Raw genomic sequence first — 17319 nt, forward strand, 5'->3', positions numbered from 1 at the left:
GGTTGCAGACTTCTTAGTCTGCTGTGCAATTGTTCGCGCTATATAAAATGCCGTATTATTATTATTATTATTGTATTTGTTTGCAGGCTTGCTTACAGTTGCTGTGCTCTGTTCTTTCATTACATGACTTTTGGTGCCATAGTGCCTGGCACTATTCTGGCACGTGCTGTTGCTCACCATTCGTTTCTTCCCTTTCTGTTTTGCTGTTTTTTTTTCGCACACTGTTCCAGTATTCTCACAGTTTTGTTTGTGATGGCTCGGCGTTGTGGCGCGGAAAAGTTCTCCGAAGAAAACTGACGTAGGCGCGCCGGGTTGGGACTTTTGTATTCTCGCTGACGTCACGGAGGACGTCAGGACGGAGTCACATGGTGCCGTCCCCCCGGCTCACAGGGATGCTGTGGCAAAAATGTTTTCCTGATCCAGTCTTACGCCTGGGGATAATTCTACGTTAAGGAATCTGCGGCTAGAATCGTCTCTACCAGATACATTGTTACCGAAGGTAAGTAACTCTTACTTCTGATCATGTTTCTTGGAGGAGAGTTTAATTATGGCTGGTCGATCTTCTGCCCCGTTTTAATTGAGGGCAGTGTTAAACTCTGTCTTTAGTTAGAAGTGAATTCGCTGAGGCCGTTATTTCCCCATATGCAGTGGGGCAGATGCCGTGCTGTGCCTCCTGATCTTGAGTAATGGAATTGATCTTGAGAAATGGAACTTCAACTTTCTGCGTTACATGTTGGAGCTCCTAAATGGGGGAGAGGGTTATTATACTTCCCTCTTGTGGCGAAAAAAGGAACTACGGCTATAAGGACCTTCACAGCTCACCCTGCAGTGGAGAGATGGTGACATTGCCCAGTGGCAGTAAGAAGTGGACTGCAACTAATATGAGTCAATGATAGAGTTTCTAATAGTGAGAAGTGGTTCTTAAGTGATTAAGAGTCTCCCAGCTCCTTCAGTTAGAAAGATGGCATATTACGCCGTCTGGCGTGGAGGAGTGAAACTGCATCTACAGAGCCTCACAGTTGTTCACCTGGGGGAAAGATGTCGTACACATTGCCCCCTAGCGGAGCAAAGTGAAGTTTCAGCTTTAGAGTTTTTTGCAGCTCCTGACTTTTGCAATTGGAGAGATATCCTTGCATGTGCTTTGGTGGTAAGATGTGTTACCACAGCTAACAACCCTATTCTCATCCTCGCAGCCACATCCTATTGTTGGATCCCTTGTGAAATCTTTTTTTTTTATAAATCTTGTATGCCTCTTTGTCACCAGCCCACCACAAGCGGACCAGAAGGAGACCTTCCTTGGGGAGATTGCACGGCTGGAGAAACAACTGACTGGGCTACAACTGGAGCTGAGGACTTTGGCGGATTCTCAGCGGGGGATTGCCACACAGGTGGAGTTGCTCCCAGGACAAATCCAGGGTGTGCGGGATGAGGTAAATGTCCAACTATGTCACGACTTGAGTGAAGGGACATCCAAGAATTGCCCATGGGGTTCTGGCATACATAAGAGTTCTTCTTTACGCTTATACAAGTATAAGAGGTCTTGTATACATATATAAGAAATATGCGCACTGCTCTATTTCATCATTATATTATGTTGGCAATGCATAGTCCTAAACTCCCCTCAATATAAAGGGAACTTAAATCTGCAATGAGAACTCTAGAGTCTGGAAGCCTATTGAAAAGCATAATCCCCCAAAATTATAGTGGGTCCTAATGACATTAGAATGTATAACTTTTTTTCTCAGGCAGTGTGCTTAACTCGCTGAAAGTCCTTTCTGTTAGCTGGAGGACTTCAAAATGCTTGTAAAGCCCTACAAAATATGGAGCATGGGGCATAGAATAGCAGACATGGTCACTGAACAAAGATGGCTTCTATTGGATATGCAAAAGTGTGGAGAACAGGAGGGGCAAACTAGCCAAACATTCTATCATAAAAAAATGAATTATAAGCATTGATTACAGGTTACTAAAGTATACTACAAGTTTCTATTTATATTTAAAATGTTTTTTCCTATTTATTACAGAAAGTATATGTATTTGATAACTTTTTGAGTAAACCACACTGCTTCTAATACAAATTTCTCTCCTTATGACAGCAGTCACAACTTACAGAGCAACTCTTTTATTGTAAAAGTATCTCCTTTCAGTGTCTGTCTCAATGAGGGGCAAAACTTGGGCGTGGTCAGACCATCTTCTTTCATTTTGGCTCCTGTGACAGGCATTGCTGTCCCTGTCGTCCCAAACTGGGTTTTGGAATTACACAGAAATCATCTTCAAAAATCAGGATATTCGCCAACTTCATTTTATCAAAACTTGTTACATCCTTTATTTCTCAATTATCATCCTCTTAACTATTTGTGTATGATTAGTCCATTATTATTTATGACGTGTTCACTATCGGCAAATTCAATCTTTATTTCCAGCGTGTTTCGGGGTGAATCTATTCAGTCATTAAGGGAACATCATTTGCTGATGTTGCAGCAGAGTTATGTGGTCTGCGAAGGTATTCAGTGGACTTAATGGACACTGATAAGCGATTGAAGTGGATTATTCAAAAACTGTTCATGGGCATTTGGAATTTAGGTGTCTAGTGATAGTCAAAGACGTGCTGGGTGCTGTTATGAAGTTTAATGGATCCACAGAGCCCAAGCTGATGGCGGCGAAAGAGAATCCTATCAGTTACGACTGAAAACAAAATGGCGCCTACAGATTGTTCGGGCTAGACATAAGAAGCTGCACCAAGTGGCAGTAAGTGCTTGCTGCGAGGAAGCAAGTGAATTGTTGTAAAAGGGGACCTCTGGTGAACTGTGGTGGGTGTCCGCACAACTGGAGCTGACAAAGAGAAGCCTCAAAGTGAGGTAGGTAGTGGCTGGGAAGCAGGGCTGTTTGGGGAAGGACTTCCCATTGGAGCAGCAGTTTGATTGGACTTGATTGTTCCGCGCTGCAGTGTGATGGTAGTATTTGCTTGAGCACTAGTGAAATAGCTAATTGTCCTCATGAGATAAAAAGATTTTCTTCCTGCCATAGTTGCAGCAAGCGGGGAAGAAGCAGAGGAAAACTGGAACTTTTCAGCTGGCAGACTGCTCAATAAAGACTAAGGGATGAAGAGGTACTGGACTCGATCACTAGGGAGTTAGATAAGATTGAGAAGTCGGCGTCAGTAATATAAACGGAGTTGGACAAGATGGAGTCCATCGTATTAGGGTATGGAAAATCGATATGTTTCATAGAATTGAGTCAGATGTTACTGAAAGGATGATAGAGGCAGCAAGAGCGGGGCCTGACTGACCTCGAACAACAGGCCATGGAGAGTCTGGCAAACGAACTCGAGGTCTTGGACGGTACCTGCTCTGTGCATTTTCCATGTGCTTGGATTATTCGCCCATGCTACTGCTCTGGATGTAACTGAATTTATGCGGCCTCTCTTTAATGAAATTTTACTTCCTGCTCATTTGTGGGGAAGAACATTTATTTACTGCAGTTTAGGGCGTCTGCTACAGATATGGCTGGAGGTAAGTTTATAGTGGCCTCCAAGACACTGGAAAACACAAGCCTACTTGAAAATCACCGCTTCCCTCAAACAAGATTTGAAATGTGAACAGATGTATTCACCTTTTTCCAGATACAGGGGTTATCCAGCAACTGAAGAGGCAGCAACCAAAGTCCATCAGGAAGAAACTGTTGAGCCTTTGTTTCTTGGCATCACTCTAGTTCTTGCCTAAGCGAAGGTTTTCTACAGGGACATATGTTATCTCTTCTCTTCAATGGCAGCAGCTCACTCCTTTTTAGAGGACATCAGGGTGGGCGTTCCTAAAGGCTGATCTTTTGTACAGAAGTAGACAAGAATTGAATGGAATGAATGCTTGCCTTAATCTCAGTCACTGGTAATTACTCTGCACTGCGTTCCAGTCCGTTTTTTTTGCCCATTTTGCCTCTCCAGATAAGAACCTCCCTCATCCAAATCAACTTTGGTGCTGCTCCAAAGGGAGTAGTCCAGCCCGAACTGCCTGGCAGAATCCTCTATGAATGCCAAACATATAACCCCAGTTTAGTGTGTGTGCTTGACCCCTAGATCACCAGCTGTAATCTGAATGCTCCCCGCTGTAATCTGGAGAACTTGGGGAGCTTCAGTTAGGTTTCTTTTTCCTTTGGTTAGACACACATTTTAGGGTGCCAAATGCTGCAAGTTTCTCCAGCACATTTTCAATCACCTTGGTTCAAGCTCTCAATTTTCCTATTAGCTTGAGTGTAATAAGTTAAGTAACACCATGTGGATATTCAGACTTTAGGTGTCTCTTGTCGGAAACTTTGTGTGCACGAGACCAATACTTATAATGAGCTTTGGGCCAGCCTACGTCTCACCAGGGGTTGGCTTTTTGTCAGTCTCGTTTGCTTGCTTCTTATTCAAGATGGGGTGTGTAAATGGAGAACGGCTCCAACAATCCTCTCCAGCCAGACAAAACGTTCCCCTCCTAGCCTCTGGTGACACAATCCAATTTCTCCTTCAGCAATCAACCTTACTCGATAGAGCCTTAAACTTTAAGCCCCTCCTATGTCAGGAACCAGGATATGAAATCTAATCTTAAGACCCTCTTAACACAGAAAACATGATTTTACACTTTTAAGTCACAAAAGGAAATTTTTATAGGCAACTATTTTCACTCTGTTTTCTTGATACCCAGAGGGCAGAATGTCCTACATTTTACTTGGAGTATTTTTTATGGCTATCTGGCCATACTATACAACTTAAAGTTATGCTTCTGGAGGTGAGATCACTTCCTGTGCAAAGATAATAAAATAAGCAGCTTGCTTCGATCAGTGGTCTACTTCAGATCACCATTGTCTTTCCTGCTTCCAACATGGTATCAATTACTAGGATGCCTCTTATCAATATCAATGACTTCACTTGGTTCAGTAGAGAAACTCCTAAGAATAGACATTTCTAAAATGATTTCCCTTTTTAAAAAAAACTTTATTTAATGCAGGTTGCTATCCTGCTCTGTTCTTAGTCCTTGCCATTCCATCCATCAAATTCAGACAAACTCTGAGATGGTTCATTTCCAGGAGCTGGCCTATATCTGTTTTCCAGGTATCCTCTGCGCATTGGACAGTCCTGCTTACACCATTCTTCAGTACAGTGTTTCAACTCAAATTGCCTGTGACCACATACTCCTGGCTGTTTCTACGCCTTCCCTATCTGCTTCTGCAGCACCTCCTTCAAAATCCAATTGCCTTCTGCTGTCAGATTCTCCTTATTGGATGTTATAACGGAGCAGAAGGGCTAGGGCTCGCAGGGACAGGGGCCACGTAGCAGCAAACTTTGGCCCTCAGTAGTTTCCTTCCGATTTTTCTAATAGACTGTAATTTACCTGCAAATCTCACATCCTGGAAAAACCAGCCTAAAGACTGCTGGCCCATTCACAAAGGGAATCCTAAATCTCCACTTGTTGAAGTATTTTTCCTCACTGGTGTAGAATTACTGCCTTAACTTATCCACAACTGTAACGTCATATTTTTTAAAGGCTGCTGTTTACACAATGCAGAATTGTACAGTATGTACAATTATACACAGTGAAAATACAGCCCTATGAGCCAATGAATGTTTTTTCTCCACACGAAAAATATTTTCCCCTAGGCAAAAAACCCTGCTGTTCCATGGTTTGAAGAGGAATGGATCACCCCCAAACTTTGTAGAGGAGGAGCTATGCAGGCCGTTTGTTAGCGTAATATTCAAGTCATACTCCGGATTGGAAAGGGTCGGAGAAGAGTTTGTAAATGCTTACAAACTCACAAGTTTGTTGAAGTTCACAAGCTGACTCGGCAAACCAAGCCTTTTTGCTCCTATTCTCTACTCCTTGTGTTGGAGTGATTACTGCATGATTCTACGAATTCATGGCAAAGAACTGCACAGTAGTAAAACTAGTTATGCCTGATGGGTATTTTTTTGGGGATAGTAGTAAGAAGTAGATGGAACCATTTGTAGCCATAAAATGCTTTGTGAATCGGCCCCTATGTTTGTATATAGAAAGCTTCTGATAGGCTTGTAGCTGCAGATTATTCACATTTTGAATATTCTCCATACCTCAGACTGGATCTGGAAACTTTTCAGCAGTACCTCGGTGTGCAGTCGGGTGGCGCGTGTGACTCAGGAATACCGTCGTTCCATTCCGGACATGACATGTGTAGCTCATATAGGCACCACCACTGCATGCTGACCTCTGTTTCCAGTTGCTTTCCACGTGACCAGATGTGGATCCAGAGTTCTTTGTATCTCCCAGCTACTTTTACCTCGAAATGTCTTCAGTGTGCAAGGGATGTCACCCCTTATGACAGGTTTCAAGTCCTGTAGCGACTGTCGCAAGCAAATGTCAGTGATGTCTGGGGTTTGGCCACGACTCCAAGGCCTGCAGCGACTGCACATAGATGAACTTGAAGGCCATCTGGGACTGTGAGGTGAAACTTTACGCCGCCAAGCACAAAGACTCCTTTTAGAGGCCACTCCAAGTTGCAGTCTGTGTCCAAAGTTTGGTCCCAGTTGCGCTCCTGGAGCTACTCTAGATTGTTCTTCATCACTATCCAAATCCTCAGGTACATTGAGGAAAAAAGCATAAGAAAACAAAGCAGGATTATGCTCCCTCGCACCACTCCCATTTGTCTGAGCTGGGGTAGCACCATTCATCCTGTTCCTGAATTCGGCCGAACTTTGAAGCCGATCCGACAACCTGAATTTCTGGGACCGATGGCCACTCCACACCAAATCAGAGTTTTGCGCAACCATGCCCTGGCTCTTCGGATCCTTACTGACTCCCTCTGGTGTGATTTCGGGCCCCAAGAAGCAGAGATGCCTTCCTTCTGCAGGACTGCTGACAGGTTCGCCTTTGGCACCAGTTAGACCCTCCGAGCCAATCTTGCCTCCTGCTCCATTTCTGATCCTGCTTCCGGCTCCACACTTCACGACCTACGTCGGCCCGGGTACTTCAAAGCTGATGCCAACTCTAAACGGCAGACGCAGAGGACCTGATAGTTCTTTTAGATGGTGAGCCAGCGCCAGTCCGACCTCGACCAAAGTTGAGTCTGATACCGCTTGAGGTGCCACTTTCCCCACCTGATTTGCCACCTCTATAAGGAAGGCAACATACTCTGCATTCCTTTTTGGAACGGACTCTGACAATTATTTTGACTTGGGTGCTGAGTTCACACATTCCTATTAGGATGATAATTGTTACGAAGACTTTCAGGGAGCTAGTGGTCTAAATACCTCCCTGGAAAGAGGTCTACTCTCGCTCCTAGAGGAATTAGCTTCCTCCCCCCTGTTAATGTGTAGGGCGGTTCAAATGCTTGACCTCCAGCTCCCCACCTTGGAGGTACAACTAATGTCTTGACAGAAGTCCTTCAACCGGGGCAAACATCTTCTAAGCCCCTTCTTCCATTTAACAAGGCACTCGGAAATTATTTATTGGGGGCTTGGGCCAAACCATCTTCTGGACCTCTAGTCAATAGATTAGCAGACGCTATCACCCTGCTCCATGCTACCTTACTTTTCTCTCGCAGCACCCTTCACCCGACAGCCCCGTGGTGCAAGCCTCCACAAGCAAATCTAATCTGAGCACATTTCCTACCACTCACCCCAACAGGAAATTTAAGCGGATGGAAACTTTTGGCAAACGTGCATTTTCTTCATCCAGTCTGGCCCTCCGATCTGTTAATGACAGCAGCTAGTTGGGACGCTACTCTCATGCCCTTTGGGATTCTATGACACCAGTCCTCGTGGTGTGCCCAAAGACCTTTCGACCTGTTCTCACTCAGGTGATTCAAGATGGTTGCGATGCGGCCAACTTCACGATTTGTTGTGGCTTGAACACCACCAATTTCATTGGGCGAGCCATAAGTATCAGTGTTGGCATTCGCCGCCATGTGCGCAGCAATCTACTGGGTTCTCGGGCGATATCCAGTCCTCCCTGATGGACCTGCCTTTTGACTGAACTCGCCTGTTTGGGGACAAATCTGATTCCGCTCTTGAGCAATATAAGGAAAGTAGGGCTACTGCCTGCTTCCTGGGTCTTTTCTCCCCCACTTCACCAACCGCAACAGTTCCACTGCTCTTTTCACAGAGTTGCCGGAGGTGACCCATACCGCCAGCCTATCCAGCTTCTTCAAGGAATTCAGCAGTTTCGGGGTCATATCGAGGTGCCTACTGCCCCCACACACTAGACCATGGGCCGCTTAGTCCCCACCTGTCAAACAACTTTAGTGTGCTCTCACGGGAGCACAGCCACCTGGTGGGAGACAGACTTCATCAATTTTACCCGAGTTGGCAGGCAATATCTTTGGACAGGTGGGTTCTACAGGTCGTGCTCAGGTGTTATGGTGTTATGCCTTACACTTCCTTTCTGCCTCTCTGCACCTTCCACCATCTCGCCAGCGATTGAGGAGCTTACCTCCATTTTGCTGCAGGGAGTGCAAGCTATTTCAGCCAAAGGAGTAATGAAGATGGTTCATGCACCAGAAGTAGGTCATGATACTTATTCCTGCTACTTTCTGATGCCCAAGAAAGAGAGAGGTCTACTGCCTATTTTAGACCCGCACCCTCTCATTGCCTTCCTCCAGAAAGAGAAATTCAGAATGGTCCCCTTAGCCCAGGTCTTATCTTCCCTCGAATCTGGACACTGGATGGCAACATTGGACCTGTAGGACGCCTGTTTCCATATACCTGTCCTGCCAGCCCACCAACACTACTTGCGGTTTATGGTGAGATAGGAGCATTTTCAGTTTGCAACCCGTCTGTGGACTCTGGCATTCTTTCTGCCTAAAGTTGTGACGCAGTACCATGTCAGCCAAACCATCACCCTGCTAGTGTTCTATGCTCCACCTCACTCCTCTAAGGAAGATAAGTGACTCTATCACTTGTACCCCAAGAAAGCACTGAGCTTCTAAATAGATCATACCAAGAATACCGGGTGGATGATCAGCTCTTTGTGGGGTGTGCTAAAGCAAAGAAAGTCAAACGTGCAGAAGAGAACCATCTCCTGCTGTATCGTACTCTGCATTAAGATCTGCTACGTGTTTGCTAAAAAGGGGCCTTCGAGAAAACTGCATACTCGCTCTACCAGGGCCAAAGCTGCTACCACTGCTTTGGCACACCGAGACCCTGTCCTAGACATATGCCAGGCAACTACATGGGCATAACTCCATACGTTCATGAAGCACTATTATCTGGACAGCCTGGTTCGCCGAGAGGGGTATATTGTCCACTCAGTCCTGCAGGACATTCTATTTTGAGTCCATTCACAGACCCTTTTCCAATGGGAAACGGCCACTACAACGCGGCCGTTTCCACGAAAACCTTTACCACGCATGCATTACAATGCATGTGTGGTTACGACAGCCTTTACCACGCATACCTTTACTACGAGATACGTAGTAAAGGCATGTGTGGTAAATGCAAAAAAAAAGGGGGTTTGGGGGGTCTCCCCCCCAAAAAAAATAAAAAATAAAGCGTGAGATTAAAAAGGGGGGTTAGGGGGGTCTCCCCCCCCCAAAACGAACCTGAAGTGCCGAAGCTGAAGCAATCAGCGTCGTTAGAGAGGAAGCTGAAATAAACTTCTGCTTCCTCTTTACGGTGTACGACCGACGTAACCAACGTAGATGAAGAGGAGACGAGTTAAACAGGTAAGGGGAATTTTAGTTTAAAAAAAAAAGATTAAGGGTTAAGGACAGGGGTAATTATAAGGAGTGGGGGCCGGGGGTCATGTATGGGGAGAGGTATAACCTTTAACACGAGTATGCCCTCACCATGCATACATTTACAACGAAAATCGTTGTAAATCTATGCGTGGTAAAGGAATATTCGTGGTAAAGGTGATGCGTGGAAAACGAATTCCGTTGTAACGCATGCGTGGTAAAGGCATGCATTGCAACGGAATTCGTTGTAACGACATACAACCTTTTCCAATAGGTACTGCTTTGGTATCTATTCAAAAGGTGAGGAATCTGTGGTTAGAAGTCTATCAGAAGAACAAGTTACTTATCCTTCTGTAACGCCCTTTCTGGTCCCAAGTCTAGGAATCCACGCACTGAGCATGATCACTTCGCTTTTTGGGCTCTCTGTCTGGGGTCGCGGACAGCCACAAAAGCAACTGACGTCGGCGTGCAGAGGCACTGCCTACATGAGCCCTGTATATCATTTCTGGAGCGAAACAGCGTTAGAGTGGAGCCGCACGGTGTCTCCTGGTGGCATGCCATGGTATTACTAAAAATATTACGGATTCAATGGCGTCTAGGGAATATTCAAGAGGTGAGGAATCTGCGGCTTAACAGTCTCTTCCAGAATGAATGCTACCGACGGTAAGTTACTTGTTTGATCAATATTTTCTCATTGCAGTAGTTCCAATTGTTTAGATGATTGCTGCAGGTCTGTACATCAAGCCTTGTTGGTGCACATGTGCACTTTATTTTCAGCTCTCCCATACACGTATAGTCTGTTTTCACACTGTAGCCTTATGTCTTGCACTACTGCCCCTTATTTGTCCAGGTGGAGCAGCAGTTTCCAGAGTGGGTTCAACGTCTCCTTCTACCAGCGGGAGCTTCTGGAGTCGGGTCACTCGCTGGTGTTTTTCTGCGCCGTGATGAGCTACAGGAGCAGCTCCTCGACCTGGAGCGCCGGATTTTGACTGCAGCAAGGGAAGAACATAAAAGGTCCACGCAGCACGCCTCTGCTCGTGTGGGGGTTGCCCTTCAAGGAGGAGCACTCAGTGGTGTTACAGAGGAGGTGAGTGGTCAAATACAATCTAACATCCCTTAAAGATTCTTTCTTTCGCTCTCTCTAGATCCCCTATAGTAATAGAAGTATATGGTTTGATGAATCGTCCCTGCCAATCTGTAGATTAATACACCAGCCTTTTACCCACAGCGACCCCTTTCCCACACCTGATGTCCCTAGTAATGGCAGTGAATAGATAGCACCTGGGACGGGGAGGCGCAGCCGGACCGCTGAGGGGCCCGCGACAAACCCATACCGAGGGGTGGAACCTATGAGTGGGAAGGCACATATACCTGGAAAAATCAGAGCGCCTGATTGGGCAGAATGGTCTAAAGGGACCAATCAGCAGGCGCCCCTCCCCCCGGATCTCCATCAGGTTAAAAGGGCAGGTTGGTCCCCGAGGCGGTCATGAGCCTACGCCATTAGGGAGCCTCGTCGGCGGTACGGGACCGGTTGCGACAACTGAGGAGTTTCTAGGAATTTTTATCTGGGTGGGCCAAGGGTGCGTTTGTAGGTGGGCCAATGCAGCCCCATTTATAACAATTGTGATGGTAGGCTACAAGTCCTAGAGTTCCACATGGACATCGATTCACCAAGATGCCAGGGGTAGCGGAAATGACATCATACATCCTTGACCTTAATTACATCACAAGAAGTGACATCATATGACCTTTGGCTCTCAATCTTCCTATGAGGAGATGTCGCATAACCTTAACTCATATAACATCACAATAAATGACATCACAGAAGTTATAATAAAAACCATAAGAAACATGACTAATACAATAACAGAACGTTGGAAAATGTCTGTTTTAGGTACCGCTTGTATTAGGATGCTGACGTCATATAAAAGGAGATCATTAATCGTTTTTCTTAGTTTTACATAAAAATTATGTGTTCATCTGAAGAGGATAATTCGACATTTATCCTTAGATAATGGTCGGACATTTATGATTCCCTTGTGGCTGCTTATGCAATAAGGCATGCACTGCCACAATGGGAATATTATAATGTACATCTTCAGTATAATACTGTGCACATCATACACAGACTAAAATACATAAACACCTTCCGAATCTACACACAGAAACAGATGGATCTGGTGGACTAATGCGTCCACTGTAGGGGTCTGTGTTCGACCTCATGGTCACAGGTTCAAATCCTAGTGGATCCACTCAGCTTTTCATCCTTCTGAAATCAATAAAATGAGTACCATTGAGTTGGGTAACAATAAACATCAGTTATTTAGTGCCAGGATACCCTTGGGTGATCGTGAATTTTACAAATACACATGTTATGTTAGATAATTGAGATCCAAAAGGACGCTCACAGCTCTGGGCTTCTGTGCCACTGCACCTGCTGTATCATTGGCAGGGAACACCCTGTCCCCACACACACCACCTAACTGCAGCTTGCCTCCGACATGAGATACAGTTGCCACATTGCTGTTTTCTTCTGACATGAATATTTTAATGTCTCAGCCAGTGTAAAAATAGAGAAAATCACCCAAAGTCAGCATTTTACCCCATTACAACTTAGAACAGTATTTATAAAAACAATGCACTTTAAAAAATGTGTTCTAGAGGTTCCTTAACTACACCCGACTAGGGTTGCCACCTGGCTGATATTTTACTGGCCCCACCGGTATTTTAATGTCCCAGCTGGTACAAACATTTTCAAAACCATCTAAAGCAAGACTTTTTAGCTCCTATCTGTATCTAATTCATACAGCAAATATAAATGTAAAACACTTTTAAATGGATTCTAGAGCTGCAAAGATTCCTGGCTATTAAATATAAGAAAAACAGAAGGAAAAGTCATGGTACAAATGTATACATACAATTTTATTCATAGTTCTATTTAGTATCATTTCCATGCCTGTGCACACTCTTAAAACTACAACAAATAGCTGGTATTTTCATTTGGAAAGGTGACAACTCTACCCCAGATTGATACTTAATGTAAACAAAGTGAAAAAGCATCCCAATGTTTGGCGGTCCTCATGGCCTCTTCTGCCGACTGGGAAGGCCAAAGGTCATTTTTGGGTGGGCCTTGCCCACCCGCTAGAACCAGGCCTGTTGCTGTGCAACACCAGTAGGAGAACATTCAGAGGAGCCACCGCGCAGCACTGCCCGAGCTGAAACTGCAGTGCACGTTCAGTGGGACAGTTGTGTGGTTGTAGCACTCTACCCATTTCGGGACGCCACCCGCTTTGCGTTTCGGGTGGCATGAGAAGGATTTTGGCTTTGGTCTTACTGAGGCAGGCAGTGGGGTGTGGAGGAGCACTCTGCCGGTACTGACCCAGGATCCAGTTAATTCAGCGGGCAACAGCATGTGAGGGAGCGCGCTGCCCATGCGGATCCTTTAGAGATTTTTGTTTCCCCGGTGAGCCTTTTTGTCGGATAGGCAGCGGTGTGGTGAGGAGCGCACTGCCCATATGAAGTGTGGTAAAGTAGGGCAGCGGCATTGAGAGGAGCGCGCTTCCAGTAAAGAACTCTGGTGTGCCTTTTTGTTGGGCGGGCACCGGCATGGAATGGAACCTCCTTCCAGAGTGAAGTGTGATAAAAAGTTGGGCAGGAGCTTGAAGGAGAGCGCGTACCTTTTGCTGGATGGGCAGCGGCGTGAGAGGAGCACGCTGCCGTGTGAAGCGTGATAAAAGTCGGGCAGCAGCGTAGGGAGGAGCGTGCTGACTATAGATATCTGCCGTCCTCCCGAAGACCACTCTGGGGAGCTCCTGGAACGTGGCCGGCTTCGTTGAGGCTAACCACAGACTGGCTGCCCTATCCCACCTAGTACAGGACTCGGCCTTCTCTTAAAGGGCCAGCACCATTAAAGGTATTGCCTCATGCCAGCTGTACAAACTTTGGCATTAACGCTTGAGTATCTGGAGGAGTTAGTCCATTGGTTTGGTTAATGTCACCCACTCTCTTTGCAGTACTGACCAGGAGCAGTTGAGCCGTAGGTGGAGTAGCGCTAAAAAGAAAATAACGGTATTGAGCACCGCCTTTCACGTTAACCTAGGACCCAAGGGGCAAGGCGGGAAAAAGAGGGCGCAATGTCTAGAACCAAAAGTGCTGGCACCCATCCTGGGTGCTTTTGGAGGGAGAGTCACAAGCCTACCAGATACAGGAGCGAAGAACAGAATGACTAGAGACGGTCAAGGCCAGCAAAGGGCGGAGTGGAGGGCCAGGACACACTACGAGGGACCAGAGGTGGATAGTGACCTGCAAGAGCTGCTGGGGACTGCACAGAACCTGGTTGCAAGTCTAGGCAAGGATAGGGTCAGCAGGCAAGTGCGGGAAGCCCTCCAGCTGGACAATACCGGGGCACAGGCAGCAAGAGGGCCTGTAGGCCCCAACGTCCAGGTCGTCGAAGCAAGAGGCTTCCAGGCGGAACGGTAGACCGTGCAGAGAGGCCTAGTAGGAAGCAGCATGTGCGGGCTCAAGGAACGAGGAGCCCTACAACACTACTTCCCATTGTGGAAAGGGCATCTGACACTGAAGATGACAACAATCATGGGGGAGGACAGAGCCTGTAGATTGTCCAGCAGCAGCCAGAACGTCCGCAGTAGAGCAAACCATGGACTGGGTAGGAGAGACCGGTGAGCCACAAGTGTGTAGCTTTGCTTGGAGAGGGGGACAGGGTAATGATAGCACTGCACCACGTGCCTTTAGGGTGACATCAGGGGGATTGCTTAATATGGCATGGTGGGAGTCCTGAACGCAGCATGCAAGTGGCCTTAGGGCACCAGGCTACCTCTGGGCAGGTAGCAATGGGGCAGCCGTGTCCATACCATGCTGGGCAATGGCAGGGCGGGCCGGGCCCCTGGGGCCATAGCTTATTCCTATTCACCTGCTCGCCATGGTGGCCATGGCAGGGCTCGGGTTTCCCGTTACCCCAACTGGCCCTCCGAATTTCTGGCAGGGCATGGGTCTATTGCAAGGTCTGAGCAGCGGGGCAACCAGTAGGACTTCATTAGTTGTTGGCAACCCACAATCAGCAGTCCACTAAGAAGGGACAGCCATAGGGAAGTCCAATGCGGGGGGGGGCATCAGTGGCACAGAGGCCACAGGAGAGGATAGCAAGCTTACAGGCAGCATAGCAAGTAAGGAGCCAGAGCCACAGACGTCCACTGACCCCACAAAGGCTTGGGTCGGGGCTGGAGCAGCAGTGGAGGGGAAGGTAAACCCACTAGTGAGTACATAAGACCTTCACCAGGCCACACACCAATAATAGCTAGAGAGACCGTATTGGCCAGCCTAATGCCAGTGTATACATTCATGCAACTCTTCCTGTTAATCTGTGCATCCCCGCCTCTCACACATGTTCCTGGTAACGTCAATTTATAGATTGAGGCATCCGCCTCTATTAACCGCTAATTCCTCTCTCTCATGCATGATGTCATTGGAAATCTCAGTCTATAGATTGAGTACCTGCCCTTCTTACCTGTGCAAGTCTCTCTCACACACACTAGATGTCTGGTAACACTGGTCTGTAGAGTGACGCGCCTCTTGTTTCTTTTCAGGAAGTCCACGAGATAGTAAACCGCGCTCTGAGCCGGTTTAGCGAGGACCGCATTGGACTTGTTGATTACGCCCTGGAGTCTTCTGGTATGTACCACAGTCAGTCACTAGTGCTGGAGTGAAGTGGGGGTGTAAGTGATAGGCTTGATTTAACGCTAATTCATGCCAGCGACGCCTGGGTGGGGCAGCCGGTGAGGGTTGGACAAACAGCAAAAATGCCTTCCACAGTAGAAGATATAAGAATATATTTTGAGCAACAGAGCAGTAGCATGATTCCTTTCTGAATGCCTTGCAGATTTCTATGTCCACCTCCTAGTTGCGTAACTAGCCGAGGCACGCAGTCTGGTTTCAGACCTTACCCACCATTATAGCTGTACACACACTCTGTAGAAAGGGTGTCTAGGGAATTTTGAAATGACCATTTTTCAGCCCAAACAGGGAAAAAAAACTGCTGTAAAATAAGCAAGTATCATTGGCAAAGCCAGGTGGTCTGGGATTAATGTGGTAAAGTGTGCTGCATTTTATCAAAAGAGCAAGTCAGGGTAGGGAGCCAGCAAGCGCGGACTGAGGTTTCAGTAGAAAAGTGCAGCCCAGTAGATGCCCTCTAGTGCTGCCAGAAAAATACACCCAACAGCCAGTAACATTAGGTGAGAAAGGAGTACTCAGCTGGGCTGAGCCGTGCCGTGATTGACAAAGTGCCAAGTCAGTGGTTGCAAGAGGCTGCTCGAACAAAGCTTGTGGCTGAAAGGTGTGGATCCATGCCCTTTTCTATATATATATCGTAAGCAGTGGGCCTGCTTGACAGCTGTCAACCCAAACATAATGAGAGCTTATTCCCTTGGAAACAATCTAAAACAGTGGTTCCCAACCTTTTGATTTCTGGTGACCCCCACTTACTCTTTACTGAAACCCAGGGACCCCCCACGGAATTATTACTGGAATCCGGGGACCTCCACTGAGTCATTACTGGAAGCACGGGACCCTCGCCTACACACTGTCGATTTTGAACCGCAAAACAATAGACAAAAAAATGCAGAAAAAAAGCATTCATCAAACAAATACCGAAACGATGACACACTTTATTTAAATTGCAAACACATATAAATAAACACAATTTTAACTTTAATAAAAAGGTTGGAGCTTTTATAAATTCAATTGAGGCCACTCATCATTCATACTATATTCTGTTTGATGCCCTTGCACTGCTCCCACGAATCAATCTGAGGATTGTAATTTCATTGTTAGCCTCCAGTTTCAAATTCCTTCCCATTTACAGTACGTTTTAGAATGTCCAATTGTACATTTAGCTTCTTTATTTGTATGCACTTTATTAATCTTGATATTAAGTAGTCGCAGACTCCCAGGGGACTCCGGACCCCAGGTTGGGAACCACTGATGTAAAACATTGAGAGTACCGCTAAACTTCTTTGGTTACCCGGAAGCTTAGATGCATAAAAGATCATTCTGACTCCTTTTACACACATTTCCTTCACAATGTGGAGATTACATAGATTGTTATCAGTGGAAAATGCAGTATTGGAGAGGGGAAGGCCCCAAGTTGAAATCAGCAGGTAAGGGGCCTTCCACTCGTTTGAGTAACGACATAAGAGACAAAGTGGTGCTCAGCAACATGTAAAACATTTTTTAATAAACAATATTTTGATTATGTTCATTTTTTTGCTGTCCTAATAAAAGTTTTGTACCATGTTACGATTACTGGAATATTGTTTACATTGATGATTTCTAAAACATTTTGTAACCGAACAGCATAGCTTTAGATTGTTCCATCACAGATGCATAGGTTGTCTACCTTAGCCCTTATCTCTGCCAGCGAGATGCTTTCTGCGGTTACAGTCTACAGATTTGAGACTTGCAGACTATCCTTGACCTCGTTTCTTGTTTTGCTCGTCTCTGTCAGGGGCGAGTGTCCTGAGCACGCGTTGCTCGGAAACCTATGAGACCAAGACTGCCCTGCTGAGTCTGTTTGGTATCCCCCTGTGGTACCAGTCGCAGTCCCCACGTGTGATTTTGCAGGTA

The 17319-nt window shown here is 46.3% G+C and overlaps 1 protein-coding gene across 1 annotated transcript in view; it reads left to right on the top strand.

Annotated features, from left to right (window-relative positions):
* Positions 1-17319, top strand: part of SUN2 (Sad1 and UNC84 domain containing 2) — a 131268-nt gene that overhangs the window by 103803 nt on the left and 10146 nt on the right. The window contains exons 12-15 of the mRNA XM_078650227.1: positions 1265-1430; positions 10532-10768; positions 15285-15369; positions 17201-17316. Coding sequence (XP_078506353.1) covers positions 1265-1430; positions 10532-10768; positions 15285-15369; positions 17201-17316 — 604 coding nt within the window. The remainder of the gene's footprint in view (positions 1-1264; positions 1431-10531; positions 10769-15284; positions 15370-17200; positions 17317-17319) is intronic.

This window comes from Lissotriton helveticus, chromosome 1_1, assembly GCF_964261635.1.
Source record: "Lissotriton helveticus chromosome 1_1, aLisHel1.1, whole genome shotgun sequence".
Taxonomy (NCBI): domain Eukaryota; kingdom Metazoa; phylum Chordata; class Amphibia; order Caudata; family Salamandridae; genus Lissotriton; species Lissotriton helveticus.